Genomic DNA, 21,518 nt, shown 5'->3' on the forward strand with positions numbered 1-21,518 from the left:
ATCGTAGAGTACTGGTACTCCAAGAAAATTTACATCCCAAAAACCACACTGAAAAGCTTAATATCAGATGGAACCTACTTCATTGTGAATCTGGAAAAAGCCAATTTGCACATCAAGCCGAATTATGCATTTTAGTATGGTTTACGAAATTTCGATGCTCTTTGGAGTATCCTCTGATGCCCTGTTTCTTTTATGGTGTAATGTAAGCTCTCTTAGTGCTTTATACACACGAATATGCGGGCTTCCTACACCACTGCAGTTGCACACGCACAATAATGCGTTTTCTGGCGCTCACTGGCAACTGGTAAATCGAACCTATTTCTAACAGTATTGCGAACGGTGGTTAGAAAAGCGTTACTTTCAAAGTAAATTTCTTTTTACACAAGATGAATTATGTTTCGAGTGAGAAAGTGGGATGGATATCTAAATCACAGAGCGTTCGAAACTGAACAGTTTGAGGACCAGCCACTTACAAGAATTTCGAGCCTAGGCATTTATGTCATAATTTTAAATTTACTGGCACATTTGTGTGATGTATCTTAAAGTATAACACACGCAAAAAAGATCAATATTACATGTGAAAGCTTAGCTTCTATTGTAGCGTGTTAATCTTAGAGACCAATATTATATGTGAAAGCTTAGCTTTTCTTGTAGATATACGGTACTGTGTACATTAACTTTTCCTCTTGTGTGTTCGCGCTATGTAACCAGTAATCTTGCTATTGGCTGACTATAACACGTGTCCTATGCTCTGAATAGCTGCTGTCTTCGGCTGGCGAGATCTCGTGGCTTGAGATATGACTCGCTTACAAAAGGACATTGCAACCTCGGTTGCAATGCTCCGGAAACTAACGCGCCGTGTTTGGTGCAATTCAAATTTATACTTTCGTAATACGAAATTATGCAACGTATATGTTGCTGCAAATCAAAGGTATTTCCAAAACTTCTCTCCTTTTTTTTATTAAAAGTCCCTCCAAAACTTCTCTGCTCAGTCCTTTTTTTTTTTTTTTTTTTCGGGAAGTTCTACGCGATTAATAAAACATTAACCATTCGAAGGATTGATAAGTTTTACAGTTCCGAGGGAAAATCTACGGAAAACCTACTGTCACTTAGCACAGAAAAAGTGTATTTTCGCCCGGGAAAAAGCATATTTTTTAAACGGGATATCCGGGAGAAATCCGGGAATTTTTTTTCCTTGTCCCCGTATACACCCTGTATAGGCATGATGACATCGTCAGCAGCCAATCAGATATACCCAATGTGGCATGCACGTGTAAGTCGACCCAGGCAGCTAGCGGAGCTATTGCCCGTGGCAGCACCGGTGACGTCAGGTGGCGCCAGGGGCAGGCGCCACGTTTGAAACTGCCGCTCCCGTGTCGCGCATCTGTCTTTGCTTTCTTTCGATGTCCAATGCCCACCCCCATGTCCTGCTGAGTGTGTACCCCTGGTGTCTGTTGAAACTGTTGTTGTTTAAATGAATCTTGGGTGATTCCTTTATAACGGAGTCCCAATACATAGATGCATGAGCCAACACTTTTGTATTTTTGAACTGTATTTTATGTCCGTTTTCTAGGCAATGCTCTGCTGTGGCCAACTTGTCAAGCTCCCTTTGTTTTATACAGTGCTTGTGCTCAGTGCAATGCTCTGCAACCATGCGAATTGTTTGTCCGTTATACATGCTGCCACATTCACAGGGTACACCATATATGCTGGACACTCAAAGAGCAATGTCATCTTTAACAGGGCGCAACATATTTCGTATCTTGGGGTGGGCCGGAACACTGGCTTCAGACCATGTTTCTGCAGCAGCCGTCCTAACTTGCTTCTAGTTGCTCCACAGTATGGTAGGAATGCAGTCCGTTTGGCGTCTTCTACTGATTCACCAGGTGTCTTTCATTGGCGGCCCTTGAAAGCTTTTGCGATGTCTCTTTTGCTGTATCAATTTTCCCCGAAAACCTGTTTTAAGTTCTGAAATGCAGACTGTAGGTGGTTGTCGTCAGAGATTATCTTGGCTCTATGAACCAACATGTTCAGAACCGCTTTCTTGTGTACAGGGTGGTGGAAACTATTGGCGTTCAAGTACCGATCAGTGTGTGTTGGTGTCCGGTACGCTGAATAACCAAGCTGGCCTCCTGCCTTCTGCTCAACCAAAACATCCAAGAATGGTAGCTTGCCATGCTTCTCCATCTCAACAGTAAATTTAATGTTGGGATGGACACCATTAATGTGATCGACGAAATGCTGTAGTGTATCTTCACCATGAGGCCATATCAGGAAAGTGTCATTAACATATCGTAGAAAGCAAGATGGCCATAATGCTAAAGTTTGCTGCTCAAAGTGCTCCATGAAGAAATTTGCGACTGCTGGAGACAGTGGTGATCCCATGGCTGTGCCGTCCGTCACCTCATAATATTCATCGCAGTACAAAAAGTACGTTGTTGTTAGGATGTGTCGGAACAACTTAATGATTCCAGATGGAAAATAGTGGGCCAAAAGATCCATTGTATCTTGTGTTGGCACCCGCGTAAAAAGTGACACAACGTTCTGGCTAAACATTATGTTGTTTGGGCCTATCTTCATTCTCTTGAGTGTCTCAACAAATTTCTGCAAATTGACAACATGGTGTTCACAATGTCCCAATTTTGGTCTTAATAATCCTGCCAGGTGTTTAGCAAGTCTGTAGGTGGGCGAACTGGTTGCACCAATAATGGGCCTCAGAGCAACACTTTCCTTGTGTATATTTGGTAATCCATAAAGCCTGGGAGGTCTCACAGCACGAGGTGTTAATTTCTTCTCCACTTCATTTGGTAAACCAGAATCCTTTAATAACTTCCCTGTCCTTCTGACAATAGCCTGTGTAGGATCACGACTAAGCTTGCAGTATGTGGTGTCTTCCAATAAATGTAGCATCTTCAGGTGGTAGTCTGCAGAGTTCAGAACCATGGTGGCATTCCCTTTGTCAGCTGACAAGACAACCAAGTCTTCATTCTCATGTAATAACCACAAGCAATGTCATTCCTCCTGGCTAATATTAGATTTTCGTGGCTTAGCTTTTGCCGAGATATGTCTGGTAGTTAGCCTGATATCATCAGCTGCGTCATGTGAAAGATTCCTAATGCACTGCTCTATTCCATTAATTATATCCAATATTGGCAGACGTCTTGGAGCTGGAGAAAAGTTGAGGTCTTTACTCAGTGCTGATATAGAGCCATTGTACAGTTCTTGGTTGGAAAGATTAACAACCGTTCTATGGGCCTTATCAGATTTCACAACAGTTCTTCCGTGATTCAGTTGGTTGAACTTGGCACATTGCTTTGACGTTCCCTTGGATAAACTTGAATGTTGTTGCGCTGCCGTGGCTCCATCCAACATCTCCCAATTGAATGGTGACAATGTTGACAAAGACAGATGACACTCAAATATGTTCCTGGCATTATGATCAAGCTCGTACCTTGTCTGTCGTATCCGCTGTCTCACTATGGCGAGACTGGTCGTCTTTAAAATTCTGTCCACTGCAGCAGTTCAAATGTGCTGCTTGACTACTGCAAAGCGAGGAATTACCTTCTTGTCCCAGCAGAAGGGCATGGGGGCAGGCGTTGGACATCGAAAGAAAGCAAAAACAGATGTGCAATGTGGGAGCGGCAGTTTCAGACATGGTGCCTGTCCCTGGTGCAACCTGACGTCACTGGTGTTGCCACGGGCAATAGCTCCGCTAGCTGCCCAGGTCGAGTTACGTGTGCACGCCACATTGGGTCTATTGGCTGCTGGTGATGTCATCACGCCTATATAAGCGAGAAACCGTAGCATCCCCGGCAGTCAGTGAACTCCTGACAACGTTGGCGGAGATGGTCATTGAAAGCTCGGTGATTTTATTCGAATTGGTACGGCTTGAAAACCGATATTTGGTGGCCATTTCCTAAAGCATGTTATGTCACTATCAAATTTTCAGAATGGGATTGGATTTTACAATCCCAGACCATCCTCCATTGGCCTCTAAAACTCTTCCATTTTTTATCTTAACTTTTGTGTCAAGTTTAAATGTGGTGCACTCATCTCCGGAGATGGATTTACATGAACAGACATCCATCACATGTGCAGACATAACAGACACTAAATATTTTCAAGGACATTTTGTGTATTTATTTTCGAAATTCTGTGCTTACTATATGTGTAGAGTCAGAACAATGTTTTGCGGTGATGGGTTTTAAAACATTGTGATAAATTCATATGGACATGCATTTTTTGGGCTGTAATGCAATTCCTTTTCTCTGTCGAAAGTCACACCTTTTTGTTGCTTCTTCTTTAGTGTTGTGGGTATGTTCATTGGAAAATAAGCCCAGTGTTTTGCTTCTAAATACATTGATTTCAAAGCCATACCTGGATCAGAATAACAAAGTGATTGACAGCGAAGCACATTTGAGCATGAAAGGGGGCAATGGTGTTGGTTTGCTGGCACAGTAATGAATTTGTTGTACGGAATTGTAATATCTTATTGCTTAATGCACGGGCTCCTGTGTATGAAATGACACCATGCTCCTGTTATTTGTGTATCTCAAGAAAGGCAAGAAGAAGGGCACTGGCTTTTACAATAATCAGAATGATTCACATTTAGTTGGTATATGTGATTCAATAGAGGTGCTATAATGGATTTGAATCATTGATGTAAATATGATAACTAAAAACATTGAAATAATGTGAACTGCTTAAGTAATTATCAATCATTGTAGTTGCATGTAGTCTGTCATATGTCTGTAGAGTGATATTCCTTGATAACTCCGTGAAAATGTGGTAGACATGATTCACTCAAAAATATGAAGCACACACATAAAAAGAAATAAGAATTATGGCAAAGGGTAAATGCAGCTTAGTTCAAAGTCACTTTCTTCCCCAACACTGCTGTTATCTGTGCTCTGGTCCGTGGAAGAATCACTGGAATCGCCCAAGAATATAATTGCATTTTCAGTATTACTCTCTTCTTTAACAACCATTTCTGTGTGGCACACAACATTATTGCACTTTTCTAGAGTTATTTGGGCCACTGCTTTCTTTGACAGTGTTTGAATATCTTTCGCAGTGAAGCTTTTGTTTATTGTTGCCATGCAACGTTTGATCTGCACCCAAATAATTTTTATGGTGTTGAAGAGGCAAGTGATATGGTGGAAGCCTAAAAATCCTGTGACAATGTTCTTTACCATTTACTCTGGTGTATCATCAAATGTGCTTTGTTGTATTGAAATAAAATAACGTCATTGCTCTTAATGAAACATAAATCCATTTGGCTTGCTTCTTCCATCTAAAAATAGTTCATTACAAAAGATGTTCATGTTAATACTTAAGATTTTTGCCCAAGCATTTAGAAATACTGAAGTCTTTACATTTTTTATCAACTTATGTCTTTACTTACCTCTGAGATCTCAAAATTTGTCAGGGAAAAATGCTAAAACTTGTCTGGAAATCAGGGAAGTATCAGGGAAATTCACTTGGGGAAACTTGTGGCAACCGTGATTGAGAAACCTGATTTTTTTATTTACTCTTGTATGTGTTCAAAGCAGAAGTGACTAGGGAAAATCTGCAAAGCCATAGAAGCATGCGTAACTATGGGAAAGATAGATGCTACTTTAAGAAAATTAAAGAAACTGTTGGACAAAAGAAAGCAGCTGTATATTGAGCTCAGCTGGCAAGCCAATACTAAACAAGGAAGGGAAGTCTGAAAAGTTAGAGAGAACACACAGGCTGTACAAAGGAAACAAACTTGAGGACAGTATTATGGAAAGGAAACAGGAAGTAGATGATGAGTTAGGATATGTGATACTGCCAGAAGAATTTGACAAAGCACAGAAAAACCTAAATTGAAGCAAGGCACCTGGAGTAGATGACACTGATGCATAATTACTGAGATCGTTGGAAGAACATACCTCTACAAAACTGGTCCACTAGGTATGCGAGATGTAGGGAACCAGTGAAATATCCTCAGTCTTAAAGAAGAATGTAATAACTCCAGTGAATAGGTGTGAATATTACCAATCCATAAGTGCAAGTCATGGTTATGAAATACTAACACAAATGTTAAACAAGGGAAACTCCACATTGGAATATCAACAATGTAAGGAAAGATAAAATGTTACTCACCATAAAGATGACATGTGGAGAGATGCATCAAAAAGACTGTGGCACATTATACGAGGGTAAGTCAATTATTATCCACAAAGCAGTTATAAAATTTTATTATAATCAAATAGGAAACTTACAGGAACATCATTTTTCGTCATAGTCTCCTTGCGTTACAACGCACTTGGTCCATTGTTGTACAAGCTTCCTGATGCCCTCATAAAAGAAGGTTCTCGGTTGAGCTGCAAGCCAGGAATGCACCACTTCTTTCACTGCTTCGTTCGAGGCAGATTGACAACCCCTTAATGCCTTTTTGAGTGGACCAAACAAGTGATAGTCAGAAGGGGCAAGATCGGGTCTATATAAAGGATGACCCAATACTTCAAATTTGAGTTTCTGAAGTGTTTCAGCAGTGTGGTCAGCAGTATGCGGACGGGCATTGTCATGCAACAACACTACACCTTTGACAGCAATCCTCGGCATTTGTTTTGAATTGCAGGCATTTGCCTGGCAGTAAGCGTCTCACTGCAACGTACACTGTTTATTGTTGTGACCCTTTCCCCATAATGTCCCCGTACTGGACCTTGTGTGTCCTAAAAAACCGTAAGCATCAGTTTTCCTGCAGACTGTTGGGTCTTTAACTTTTTCTTGCACGGTGAATTTAGATGTTTCCATTCCATACTCTGCCGTTTACTTTCCAGCTCTTAATGATGGATCCATGTTTTGTCACCAGTAATGATCCTGTCTAAGAAGTTGCCCCCTTCGTTACCAGAGCGATTCAAATGATTTTTGCAGATGACCAAGCGTGTTTCTTTATGCAGCTTTGTGAGTTGTTTTGAGACCCATCTTGCACAAACTTTACGAAACCCAAGCCTGTTGTGGATGATTTTGTAGGCAGAACTGTGACTAATTTGCAGACGATGTGCCACTTCGTCAATAGTTAATCGTCTGTCGAAGAGAATCATTTCACGTGAACACTCAATGGTTTCTTCATTTGTGGTGGTAAGTGATCGTCCAGCTCCTTCATCATGCATACCATTTCGGAATTTTTCATTCCATTCGTAGACACTCTGTTGTGGCAAAACACTGTTTCCCATACTGTACCGAAAGTCTCCGATGAATATTGGCTCTTGAGACGCCTTCTGACCACAAAAAATGGTTCACTGAACATTGCTCTTCTTTGGTGCTAATAGGCAGCGGAGCAGCCATGATTAAGAGCACAGCAGCGATAACGAAACTAACCTAGCAGCTTGAAAATCGCAAAGCTATAACAACAAATAAACAAAGCATGTGTCATCAACTTAAAATGACAGTACTACCGAAATAGACAAAAATATAACTAAATTGTGGATAGTAATTGACTTACCCTTGTAGCTCTTGGTTAAAGTCTTCTTCAGAAAATGGAACACACACACACACACACACACACACACACACACACACACACACACATACACAAACAGAAAGACAGAGAGAGAGAGAGAACGCTCACATTCACAGGACCGCCATCTCTGGCAATTTGGATCGGTCTGAGCCTCTGGAGATCATGGTTGTGTGTGTGTGTGTGTGTGTGTGTGTGTGTGTGTGTGTGTGCATTTTCCATTTTCTGAAGAAGACTTTAGTCGAAAGCTATACATGTAAGTGCCTTTTCGTTGTGCCTGTCTGTGACACAAATATTGTGTACAGAAAAACTGGTGACCTGCCCCAGCTGCACATGGATAGCACTAAGCATCTACGGTAGGAAGACTTGTCTGACATAGCAATAATAAACTATATACATAATCTTTTTATATGAATCAGTCTACCTATTAGCAAAAACTGTATCTAAATCACTAAAGTGGTTCCTGATATTAGCATTCAGACAGACAGAAAAATGTGCTTGAGGAACTTTAATTTAGCAATATCTATAGAAGGAAAGAGTGATAGAAGGCATCCTCAAGAATGATCACTTTGGGTTTCAGAGAAATGGAGAAACATGCGAGGCATTACTAATCCTGTAACATACAGGTAGATCCCGTTATATGTGGATTCATTATCCGTGTTTTCACATATACGTGGTTTTAGTTAAGTCCAGTCTGTTAGCAGTACACTGAAGCAGTAATGCATTAACACATCTCAACATTCATCTTCTGATGTGTTTGTTGAGATGTATATCATCAGTTCACATCATTAGAGCTGTGAAGTTGCAGTTGACGGGGTCTGTGTGTAAAATGTCAGGTAAAAGGAAAGAAACTGTGCATGACAAGGGAAAGAAGCTTGTACGAATGACATATTCATTAGAGGGGCTTAGTGAATCCATTTTGAGAATTGTTCATGACAGTTCAGAACCAATTCAAAAAATTGGTAACTATTCAGCTAACATAAGTGTGACTAGTGATGGAGCACCACAACCAACAACACATGTCTCTTCTGTGGAGCTGCTATTCAAGCTAAAGCTAAGAGCTTGTAAGAAGATTTACGAAAAGGAGATGACAATCCGGCACCTTTCTCTTCCAGCTCAGGTTGGATTGATCACTTCAAGCATCATTGTGGCTTCCACAACATTAAAATGACAGGAGAGGTGCCTGTGGCAGATGAGGAATTTGAAAAGAGGTGTAAAGAAATTGTGATAGAAAAAGGCTATACTGCGAAACATGTTTTCAACGTTGATGAAAAGGCTTATTTTGGAAACGAACGCCTAGTCACATGTTCATTTGTATTTAAGAAAAAAACAGCATCTGGATTAGAGGCTACTAAGACCTGGCACACCCTTTTCAGAGGGAATGGTCAAGGGATTGTAAATTAAAACCCCTTATGATCCACAACTTGCAAAATCCTAGGGCACTAAAAGGTTGTGACAAGAGCAGGCCAGGAATTCATTGGTAACAAAATAATGATTTTAGTGGGTTGTTGTGTTTGTGTTAAATTTTTAAATGTATAAATTTTGCATTGAAATGTGTTTCACAAAGGTGATGATGGTTATTTTTGGTTAAAATTACTAAGAAACTATTTTAAATTTAATATGCAAGGTAACGAGACTCTAACCCCATATTTTACATATAAAATTACTCTTTATTTACATGAATTCAGTATCTCTGGGGATTCCGCAGAACATAACTGTCGTGCATAACAAAGTTTGTCTCTGCCTTAGAAGTTGTGTTGAAGAAACACAGAGCTGTATCTGTAACAATTGTAAATTTAGAGAAAGCTTTTGACACTCTTGTCTGATTTAGGTGTCTAAAATTCAGGAGAGAGAGAAACTAAGGGGGTCATTTACAGCTTGTATGAAACCAGACTGCAGTTGTGAGTAATAGGACATGAAAAGGAGGCATTAGTTGACATAAGAGACAGGGTTGCAACGTATCTACCATGTTATTCAATGTGAACCTAGAGTGAGCAGTAAAGGATACAAATGAGATTTTTGAAAGTGAATTAAAGGTAAAGAAGAAGTAATAAAAACTTTGAGAACAAGGTACTTAGATCATTTGACTGCAATGGATAAAGTCTTGAAAGGAGATTACTTGATGAATGTCAACAAAAGGAAAGAAGGAAAATAGTAGTGGAGTATAATCGAATTAAATCAGCTAGTGCTGAGGGCATTAGATGAGAAGAAGAGCCACTAAAAGTAGTAGACAGTTTTGCTATTTGGGTAGGAAAATAACTGACAATGGCTGAAATAAAGAGAGTATAAAATGTATACTGGCAACAGCAAGAAAAAGCATTTTCCAGTGATAAAGATTTGTTAATATAAAGCACATATTTAAGTGGTAGGATGTCTCTTTTGAACAATTTTTGTCGGGAGTGTGGCCTTATATGGAAGTGAAACGTGGTGATGAACAGTTCAGATAAGAAAAGAATAGAAAAGTTTGAAATGCGGTACTAGAACAACACTGTGTGGATAGGATAACCTATAAATACGTATGAAATCAAATAGGAGAGAGGAGGAATTTGTGGCACAACTTGACAAAAAGAACAGATTGGTGGTTACAAGTAATCATGCATAGGGTAATGGAAAGAAATGTAGGGCGCAAATATCATAGAAAGAGACCAAGACTTATCAAAAGGGTACAGTTTGCTGTATTATGCAGAGGATTTGCTAATGAGGAGAGTTGCATGGAACCACTCTTTGGTCTAAAGATAGTGACTTTTTTTCAAATGCTTGTCATATCAATTGTTATTTAGCATTCACACAGTTCACATAGAACTGGAGACATTATTGATTTGGTGTGTGTAATGAAGCCATTGTGTTTGATATTGTGATTCATCTTAATTTTCATTTCAGTGTCATTATTAACTGCTGTTGGAATATGGGTGGTTGATGCAAGCAAAAATGGAATACTCAACATGACACCATCACAAAGAGAAGTTTATGAGAGAAACAGATTGTAAGTATTATTCTGAAATTAGTGCTCTTTACTGACATTTGTTTTGTGTTCCGAAGTATTCAGCTATGTCTTATTGTTAAAATTTCTGACATTTGCTGTTCTTTTAGAGGAAACTATGTTTTTTTTACATGATCTTTCCAGTCAGTCAACTGAAAGTGTATCAAAATATTTGATTTCTTGTTACTTTTTTTCCTAACCACCACTGATGTGGCAGTCATTTGTTCATTGCATGCACAAAAAAGCTTTTAGCCTTTAATATATTGAAAATTGTAATACACAGCACTCTCATAGTGATGATGCTTTTTCTTCAGTAAATGCTATGTATTTATCCTCTCTTTTTCAGTAAATTCTGTATTTTTGCCATTCATACGTTAAGTCTCATTTGAATTATCTGTAAAGTGTGTCAATTTCACTTGTCTTTAAGTGCTTTAGGGGGGATGTAACAGAAAATGTAAACATTTATTTAAAAAATCATTACAGCCATATTTATTAATGCCAGCCACTGTGGCCAAGTGGTTCTAGGTGCTTCAGTCCAGAACCGCACTGCTGCTATGGTTGCAGGTTCGAATCCTGTGTGTGATGTCCTTAGGTTAGTTAGGTTTAAGTAGTTCTAAGTCTAGGGAACTGATGACCTCATATGTTAAAGTCCCATAGTGCTTAGAGCCATTTGAACCATATTTGTTAATGTACAAATCTAAAATTTTGCATGCGTAAAGCAAAAGAGCTGTGTTTTAACAGAAAATATAATAAAATAAGCAGGATTAATATTTTGTCAGAAATTTGAATTTTTAATTTTTTTGTTGTCTGTTTTATAAAAAGCATAATTCAGATTCTATTCATGCAAGTAATCTGAAAATTTTATTGTAATGTCCTGAGAAGGTTATAAGACCACTGAACTACAGTTATTAATTTATGGTACAAATTGTATCATTAACAGAGTTTTTAATTTTGCACATCCAAAATCAACTTTTTTTTCTCGATACAATAATCTAAGAATCGTAATGTAATTGCAGGATCTCGTATTTTTTAGTTCCAGGGACAGAGTAACACACTGCCAACAGTTCCAAAACATTTCATAGCATTAGCGCATTCACTTTTTGAGAAAAAAACCTTCCAATAACATAAAAAATTTAAAACTGAGAAAATGAGGTTCAAAGATATTCTTCTCATACTTTTGCATGTAATAAACTTACCTCAGTTTTAAAATTCTCCATATTGATACTCCTCATCCTCCAGGTTTCTCTTCTCTTCTCTTCTCTCCTCTTCGAATGTGCCTGGCCTGTATTTGCAAGTAAGACACTGATCTGTTAGTTTTCTTGACCCTGGTGTTCTTGATGGTGTAAAATGCTTTTGTTGTAAACACACCAGGATCTCTTCAACATTTCAATTCTGCCATTATTTCCGTTATTGTAACACAAAACTACTACAAATACACCTATTTTGAGTATTTCAAGTCCACTGAATGTCCTTTTTGAGCATCTAATCCAAATCAAATTATTGAGACTTTCATTTGCATTTTGTGTCTTTCCATGAAGACACTTCCTCAGTAACCTGAATGTTGGCATCATTGCATTCATAACAGGTTCTCATAATGAGTATTTTTGTAAATACGTCTCATTTCTGGTTATTGAACTTAGACCAATCATCTTTCGGACACAGATTGTGCATTGGTATTTGGTCGGTGGATAGTGGAAAAAAAATTGCCCACACTGCACACCTCATTGACTCTAAATTATGTGTGTTTTTCCTGATAGCTCTCCCATAAAGTAACTGAAGAGAATCAGTTTCTTTCAGAGTAAGCCTGCCTTTTTGTGCTAGTGGTTTTCCATCCTCAAGTACTTCACCTTTCTTCTCCTCCAGCACGCGACGAAGCCTGCCACCAAGCCTCTTTTGGACGTGGCCAACACATTCCAACTTTTCTATTGTTGTATTGTACGGATTTTTATCTGTTAGTGCTTTGAATGAAGAGGAGTCCCCATCACCAAGGTATTAAGTACATCTAACACCATACTGGTCCTCAGATCTGGAGACCATCCTCACAACTCCAGCAGCCTCCATGCCCCCACTTGAGCCACTATATTTTCTAGAGCATGCTACCGCATGCTTTACTTGCCACAGTCTCTCACTGTCTTCATTATTGGACATTTTCCCTGTTGCACACTGGTGGCAGTATTTAGACATAATTTCTAACTTTACCTGAGTCAATACCAGTAACAGATGCAACTCCATACAGTGGTTGTGTGACCCCTTTTCATCCATGTTCCATCTACAGACACACACAGGTCAGTAACATTTGTAGGAGATTCACTGTCATGAATATCTACCCCATGATCTATTTCTTTTTGGTTTATTTCAACCATTTCCTCCACTGCTTTCTTCATGGAAACTTTGGCAGTATCACATACAGCATCAGACATTTCTTTATTTATTTTTTCAAACCTTGCACAAGGTGGAGGCATGTTCAGAAAACCACACGATAAATTACCTCCTTCCCTGCCCTTTCCAAGGCATCTCAGAGCATATGCTAACCTACAATTGCTTTCATAGGTACTAGTGTCAATTTTTTTTTTTTTGGAGGAGGAAAATGAAAATTCATTGCCACATGAATTACAAATTAATTTAATATCACAAGCTATTCCCACTCTTCTTTCTTCAAAAACAATCATGCATTCTGTATTTTTACAGCTAACGCATGAACGTGAAAACTTTTTAGCCTCGCAGTGAAGCTCTAAATCAACAAGTCCGACTCCAGTAGAATCCATATCAGCATCACTCACGCACCTGTACAATTCTGCTGTCCCAAGTTTTGATGCTGAAGCTGAGGGCTTATGTTCTTCATTTTGAGCTGCTTCCTCTTTTTTGTTGGTCAACTGATTTCCAAGAAACCTCAGTTTCCTAAACACAGTTTTTCCACCACCCATTACGTAGTGTCAATTCCCTGTTTAACTGCTGAAGGTAATTTTTGATAAGGCATTTAAAACAGTTTCAGATGAATCTCTGTCCCTATCACCTGTTGTAATCTGTCCCTACCACCTGTCCTAATCACTTGAGTTTTCCAATCTATAGTTGGTAGATTATCTACAACATGGCCAGGAAATTTATGTGATATGTTCTCCAAGTTTCCCCTCAACTGTACCACCATTACTGTTACTGAGGCAGGGGGTCTATAAAACATTTGACGACCATGTTTGATCCACCTTTAACACTTTTCACTGGGGCTATTTTGCATCCTGACACTGTACTAATCTCACTAGATATTATCGTACTTTTTATTGCTATAAATATGCCTCCACCACCATCGTTAAACTTATCTTTGCGGTGAATATTCCAGTCAAAGTTTAGCATTTCATTGCTATCAACCTCCGCTTCCAGCCAGCTTTCCATCCCATGTTCTGTGTAGTCATTGTTACCTTTTATAATCTACATTAGTTTCGGGATCTTTCTGTAGATGCTCCTCCATTTAAGTGCTACTGTATTGTCATTTTCTTTTCCCAATCTGCTATGATGAATACTACTCTGTGTGAACACTGAAGGCATCTTATTGGGCCTGTGGAGGGATTTCTCTATCCTAAAAAACCCATATGTGCATGACACACATACTCCAATATCCTATTAGGCATTTCCTGCATGTAGTGCACACTTGTCCCTGCAATTCTCCTCCTGATTCTGCGGGCTGAGAAATTTGCATCTGATACCTTCGCAGAATCATCTGAGCCTCTGGTGTAGACCTTCCCCTCTGCTCTGAACCAGAGGGCCACCATTGGTTCCGCCAACAGTACTGCAAAACAATACCGTATTTACTTGAATCTAAGCCGCACTTTTTTTCCGGTTTTTGTAATCCAAAAAACTGCCTGCGGCTTAGAATCGCGTGCAAATCAAGCGGAAGTTCTGAAAAATGTTGGTGGGTGCCGCCACAACTAACTTCTGCCATCAAATATATGTAGCGCTACACAGGCATGCTTTGTAGGCACAAAGATAAAACTGGCACCAAAACCTCTGCGTCAGTAAATAAATTAAAAAAAAAAAAAGGTGGAAGATGAGTTTTTTTTCTTCGCCCCGAGTTTCGACAACGGCATTTTCATAGATTATCCAACGAAGTAAATACAAATTCCGTATTGTTCATCTTCGAATGTAGCAGCATTTCAATATACTACGAAGATCCGACTGGCAAGACTGGGATGTTTGTCAATATGGCCAAATCTGCGTTCTGAATTTTTTCCTACCTGTGAGAAGAGATGGTTGCTAATTGGAACTTGTATGAATTGTGAATCACATGCAGTATTCTCTTCACCATAGGAATAATACGAAAATAAACATTTTGCCATGTATTGTTTCGTGTTTGCTGCTATCTCATTTAAATCCTATCTGCCTAATAAACTACAAAACTAGAGTGAGACAACAGCAAACGCGGAAGAATATACATATCATGTCATGTTTATATTCGTATTATTCTTATACCTAATAGTGATACAGTCAGAAATGAAGCACGGCAATTGACTAGATTTTTAAATCTAAGATAAATCTAATTCCTGTGCAGAATGTAATGTACTAAAGAGGCGCCTGCAAAGATTTGCAAATGGAGAAAAATTTTCGCTAAACTTTAATTCAGAATATCTTCTATCATACGCAGTCTATTATGTGGTTCTTGTTGATCGGTATCAAAGAAAGCAGCAGTGTAAGTAACAACAAATAGCAGTCTCTTGCCATTGTTTCGCTAATGAGACGATTCCTCTCTCTCTCTCTCTCTCTCTCTCTCTCTCTCTCTCTCTCTCTCTCTCTCTCTCTCTCTTTTTTGTAAGCGGCGGTAGCGCGCACAAAAGCAAGCTATGCCGCGAGCGGGAACAGGCCGTAAACACGCACTATCAGAATGCGACAAACAATGCATGACACAGTACAGTAATGCATTTTCAGCTTAGAGTGACGTAAACACCTATATCAAAGAAAACAGCGCTTATGAGATCAAAGAAAAATAAGCAATCAATTCAAACCAGACGAAGCACGTGATAAAGGAATGGTACCGGTATAAATACGGACGGAGCGCCTGACGCATAGCAATGGTTACCTGGTAAAGCTTAACTGCTAAGCTTACGACTCCAACCAAACTACTGTAGCTTTATCGTCATTCATTCGACCTAAATTGTGTCTCATATTACAGTGGGACAACTTTGTTTCGATTTGGAGATGCGGCCTAAAACTTTTCTCTCCCCTTGAATTTCGAGTCTCAAATTTCAGGTGCGGCTTAGATTCGGGAAATTTTTTTTCCCTTGATTTCGAGTCTCATTTTTCAGGTGCGGCTTAGATTCGAGTGCGGCTTAGATTCGAGTAAATACGGTAGCTCTGTTCCCACCCCGCAGGCAAGGCTGTCTTCACCAAATCAGCCAGCCATCTGTGATCCCTGCAGCAGATATCATTCATCGGCTTCGTGAGCTACGATTTGCAGATGGGTGCACCCAGTTTTCTCAGTTGCTGCTGGCAAAGCCTCCTCAGTATTGCGGCTGAGACCTTGTGGCAGGCAAATAGAGTGAGCACTGGTCTTTCCCAACCTGGCTGCTGTTTTACTGAGGGGCTCCATCACCCACCTAACATTGGAGCTCCCAGTGACAAGCAGTCCCAACTTTTCGGGCTTTTGGAGGAGCTTCGGCCACAGTGCCAACAGGCCCATGCTGGTTCAGTTGTACTTTCAGCTGCAGGCAATGCCTCAAATCTGCTTTTAATATGTAAGGGGACAGCTGTATGGATGGTACCTACTTTCGACTTCTGCTCAGAGATCCGCAGCCACACCACTATTCATCCAATCACTGTCAGGGACGTGTGAATCAGTAAGCACAGAGGCATCATGAATCCCACACAGCACTATAAGCTCCAGAGGTGTCAAAGCTTTCATCTCAGATGCCCCAACCGCTCTGCCATCCAGGAGACAGCAGCCTGAAGCCTATTGTTCATGGCCAACACGGCTTCCAGCTGTTTGGCCATTTCCTCCTCCATCTGTACAGTCTCTAATCATCTTTAATCAATAAACAAGAAAACAAACAATAGGTCTTTTGTGTTTTAGATAGTGCTGAAGGCAATTGTAATTATCAGTGCCACAAAATAAAAAGAACAGGCTGTTATGTAGAACTAGCTTACTGAACACCAACGTGTAGTTCATCCTATATCATGCAAACAGTTGCTCTAAACTTGTAACATGCATTCTGGATCAGATGTATGATTTTCCATTGTTACCTATTTCACAAAAAATGTCATTTCAGGGCTGCTGAAGTTCTGGAACGAGAAAAGCTATTGGCATCTGGTTCAATGTCAGATATAACTCCCCACGACTTGCTTCAGCCACATTCGGACTTCCATATTCGAAATCGTTATTTATCTCGAATTGGTGCCAATGTAAGTATTGATTAATTAAGGCATATTTTCATTTTATTTGGGTGATGTGTGTTCGTGTACTTTTGACAGTCTGCTGTGGATAGTTTAGGGCTGAATGAAAAACAAAAATATAAAAGTAGTTAAATTTTTATGCGAGGTGAGTCAAGTTCTTAATGAGTCCTTCAGGCAGTATGTAGTTGTGCTAATTGTATTTGGAAAATTACAGCCTATGCTCATTATACTACCCTAGTCTAACATATACAGTTGCTGCAGCTTGCTGCTGTGTTATCATCTGACAGTTGGAGCAGTACTAGCTTACTTAATAGTGAGGAAGTGTACCATATATTAAACTCATATGCAATGTAAGAATTAGATGTGTCCATGAACTATGGACCTTGCCATTGGTGTGGAGGCTTGTGTGCCTCGGCAATACAGATAGCTGTACCACAGTGGAGGGGTATCTATTGAGAGGGCAGACAAATGTGTGGTTCCTGAATTGGGGCAGCAGCCTTTTCAGTAGTGGCAGGGGCAACAATCTGAATGATTGACTGATCTGGCCTTGTTACATCAAACAAAATGGCCTTGTTGTGCTGGTACAGTATTGGCTAGTTCCAACTGTTCGCTGAATTTCAAGTGCATGTTTTCATCTTCTGCCATGCATGGCATTATGCCGTAATAAAGAACCAAATATGAGATAGTACATACTGGTACTCCAAGAAAATTTACATCCCAAAAACCACACTGATGCTCTTGGAGTATCCTCTGATGATCTATTTCTTTTATGGCATAATGTAAGCTCTCTTAGTGCTTTATACATATGAATATGCGGGCTTCCTACACCACTGCAGCTCTACATGCACAATAATGCCTGTTTTCTGGCACACTCTGGCAACTGCTAAATCGAACCTATTTCTAAGAGTCACAAGATAGTATTGCGAACAGTGGTTCGAAAAGCATTACTTTCAAAGCAAATTCTTTTTATGCAAGGTAAATTATGTTACGTGTGAGAAAGTGGGACGAGTTTCTTAAATCACAGAACATTTAAAACTGAACATTTTGAGGACCAGCCACTTACCAGAATTTCGAGTCCAGAAGACCAGACATTTATGTCGTTATTTTAAATTTACTGGCACATTTGTGTGATGTATCTTAAAGTATAACACACACAAAAAATGATCAATATTACATGTGGAAGCTCAGCTTCTCTTGTAGCTTATTAATCTTCGAGACCAATATTATATGTCAAAGCTTAGCTTTTCTTGTAGCTATACTATATTTATTAATGTAAACCATTAACTTTTCCTCTTTGTGTGTTCATGCTACATAGCAATGATCTTGCTATTGGCTGACTATAACACGTGTCCTATTTTCCGAATATCTGCTGTCATCGGCTGGCGAGATCACGTGGCATGTGATATGACTGGCTTACAAAAGTATGTCGCAATCTCGATTTCAATGCTCCGGAAACTAACGTGCTGTGTTTGGTGCAATTCAAATTTATACTTTCATTATACGAAAATATGCAGTGTATATGTTGCTGCACATCAAGGGTCTTTCCAAAACTTCTCTTGCCTTTTTTTCCCAGCAAGTTCTATGCCAGTGTATAAAACATTAACCATTCAAAGGACTGATAATTCTTACAGTTCCGAGGGAAAAAATCTATGGAAAACCTACTGTCACTTAGACAGGAAAGGTGTATTTTTGCCCAGGAAAAAGTATTTTTCAACCAGGATATCCAGGAATTTTTTTTCCTTGTCTGCATATACTCCCTGATAATACAATAAATATATCACCGTTCTACAGTTTTGACACAACACTGATACTAATAATTCTGTTACCGAGTGCCAAGTTGTAGATGAACACTTTATGGAAAATTATATAAATTGACGGTGGTTATACCAGTATCCAGGAAGTGCAGTGAAATGCAGAATTCCAATGGAATTAACATACCAAGCCTAGTGAAGGCTGAAGCCCAACTTCCAGTGTACCATATGGATTCAAAGTCCAGTTCACAACCAAATCCACATTGAACAGCAGGTCCACCTCAGCATAGCACTTCCAAATTGTGGATTAGAACATAGCATGATGAGAGCTGGCTTGTAGACATCAGTAGCAGTGTTAAATAAGGCTCCATTGTTAATGGAGCTGGCGGCTATGGTCGCCGTATACTCTGGGTGGCCAATCACTGTGGTTTGAAGAACACATGCACACGAAGGCAACCTGAAATGTTAGCAGCGGGCCGCGCGCAAAGTGCAGCCAACAATGCATTTCTTGGTTGTGCATTTGGAGCGTGCCACTGCTCGGTGCAGAGATTTAATTGTGGTGGATACTATAGGATAAGACAGATTGCTACTTACTGTAAAGAAGACATGTTAGGTTGCAAACAGGCACAATTAAAAGACACTTACATAAAGCTTTTGGCCACGGCCTTCATCAAAGAAAGACACATGCACACCATTCACACACACAAGCAAGCACGCCTCATGCACATAAGACTGCCAACTCCAGCATCTCGGGTCAGAATGCAACATCATGTGGGAAGAAAGATGTAGGGGGTGTGGAAGGGGAAGGCAAAGGGATGGTGTACAGGTGTGATGGGAGATGATTGCTGACTCGTGGAATGTGCAGGAACTAGAATGCCAACAGGTGCAGCATCAGGAGGTTGAGAGACAGGGAGATAGGGGGAAAAATAAACAAAATAGGAGAGGAAAGATGGGCAGATGCACTGACAGAGGGCTGCAAATAAACATGTAGTAGATGAGAAGTTGTAACAATGGAAAATTGTACTGAAATGCAGGAGGATCTGCAGCGAATTGACGCATGGTGCAGGGAATGGCAATTGAATCTCAATGTAGACAAGTGTAATGTGCTGCGAATACATAGAAAGATAGATCCCTTATCATTTAGCTACAAAATAGCTTGTCAGCAACTGGAAGCAGTTAATTCCATAAATTATCTGGGAGTACGCATTAGGAGTGATTTAAAATGGAATGATCATATAAAGTTGATCGTTGGTAAAGCAGATGCCAGACTGAGATTCATTGGAAGAATCCTAAGGAAATGCAATCCGAAAACAAAGGAAGTAGATTACAGTACGCTTGTTCGCCCACTGCTTGAATACTGCTCAGCAGTGTGGGATAGGGTTGATAGAAGAGATAGAGAAGATCCAACGGAGAGCAGCGCGCTTCGTTAAAGGATCATTCAGTAATTGCGAAAGTGTTACGGAGATGATAGATAAACTCCAGTGGAAGACTCTGCAGGAGAGACGCTCAGTAGCTCGGTACGGGCTTTTGTTGAAGTTTTGAGAACATACCTTCACTGCAGAGTCAAGCAGTATATTGCTCCCTCCTATGTATATCTCGCGAAGAGACCATGAGGATAAAATCAGAGAGATTAGAGCCCACACAGAAGCATATCGACAATCCTTCTTTCCACGAACAATACGAGACTGGAATAGAAGGGAGAACCGATAGAGGTACTCAAGGTACCCTCCGCCACACACCGTCAGGTGGCTTGCGGAGTATGGACGTAGATGTAGAATGGGGAGGAGATGATAGAACAGAGGGGGTAGAAACTGTTGGGTGGAGGGTGTGAGGACAGTATGTTACCGTTGTTGATGCCGGAATAATTATGGAAGTGGATAATGTGTGGTAAGGATAACACCATTCTGCGCTGTTCAGAAAAGCTGGTCGTGGAGGGAAGGATCCAGACAGCAGGTAGTGAAGCAGTGATTGAAATCAAGTGTTTTATGTTCAGCTGCATGTTATGCCACAGGGTGGTCCACTTTACTCTTGGCCAGAGTTTGGTTGTGGCCTTGTGGCCATTCATTCTGGTGGACAGCTGGTTGGTAGTCATACCAATAGAAAAAGCGGTGCAATGATTTCAGCAAAGATGGTAAATGACATGGCTGTTTTCGCAGGTAGCCTGGCCTGATGGTGTAGGATAAACCTGTGCCAGTGCTGGGTGGATGGATTGTGCAAGTTTTACACCTGGGTCTTCCCCAAGGATATTATCCTCGCAGCGATGGTTGAGAGGTGGCATAGGGATGGACTAGGATGTTTTGGATGTGGGAAGTATCTTGGGTAGCATGCCCTTCATTTCAGGGCATGATGATAGGTAATCAAAGCACTGATGAAGGATGTGGTTCAGTTGTTCCAGTCCGGGGTGGTATTGGGTGATAAAAGGGACACTCCATTGTGGCTGGTTAATGGTGGTGTGAGGAGAAATAGCATGGGAGATCTGTCAGCAGGCTAGGTTTGGGGGATAGTGCCTGTCTGTGAAGGCCTTGGTGAGACCCTCTGCATACTGAGCTGGGGAGTTCTTGTCAATACAGGTAAACTGACCCCGGGTAGCCATGCGGTATGGGAGGGATTTTTTTGGTGTGAAAGGGATGACAGCTGTCAAAATGCAGGTACTGTTAGTGGTTTTAATGTGGACAGAGGTGCAGATGGAGGCATCAGAAAGGAGGAGGGATAGGGAGTCAGTGTCAGGACACCATACCTTCTTTCCTTCACAACCTCAACACCTTCTCTCCCATCCGCTTTACATAGTCCTCCTCAACCCAGTATGCCACCTTCCTAGATGTTAACCTTTTCTTCTCTGATGAATTCATCTGCACCTCTGTCCACATTAAACCCACCAACCACTAACAGTACCTGCATTTTGACAGCTGTCATCCCTTTCACA

At 40.3% G+C, this 21,518-nt stretch overlaps 1 protein-coding gene across 3 annotated transcripts in view; it reads left to right on the forward strand.

Moving 5' to 3' along the window:
• LOC126162197 (major facilitator superfamily domain-containing protein 1-like) overlaps window positions 1-21,518 on the forward strand; it is a 124,593-nt gene that overhangs the window by 92,700 nt on the left and 10,375 nt on the right. For all 3 annotated transcript variants that reach the window (XM_049918527.1, XM_049918528.1, XM_049918530.1), the window contains exons 10-11: window positions 10,370-10,472; window positions 16,721-16,853. In XM_049918527.1, coding sequence (XP_049774484.1) covers window positions 10,370-10,472; window positions 16,721-16,853 — 236 coding nt within the window. The remainder of the gene's footprint in view (window positions 1-10,369; window positions 10,473-16,720; window positions 16,854-21,518) is intronic.

Source organism: Schistocerca cancellata, chromosome 2 (genome assembly GCF_023864275.1).
Source record: "Schistocerca cancellata isolate TAMUIC-IGC-003103 chromosome 2, iqSchCanc2.1, whole genome shotgun sequence".
Lineage (NCBI taxonomy): Eukaryota > Metazoa > Arthropoda > Insecta > Orthoptera > Acrididae > Schistocerca > Schistocerca cancellata.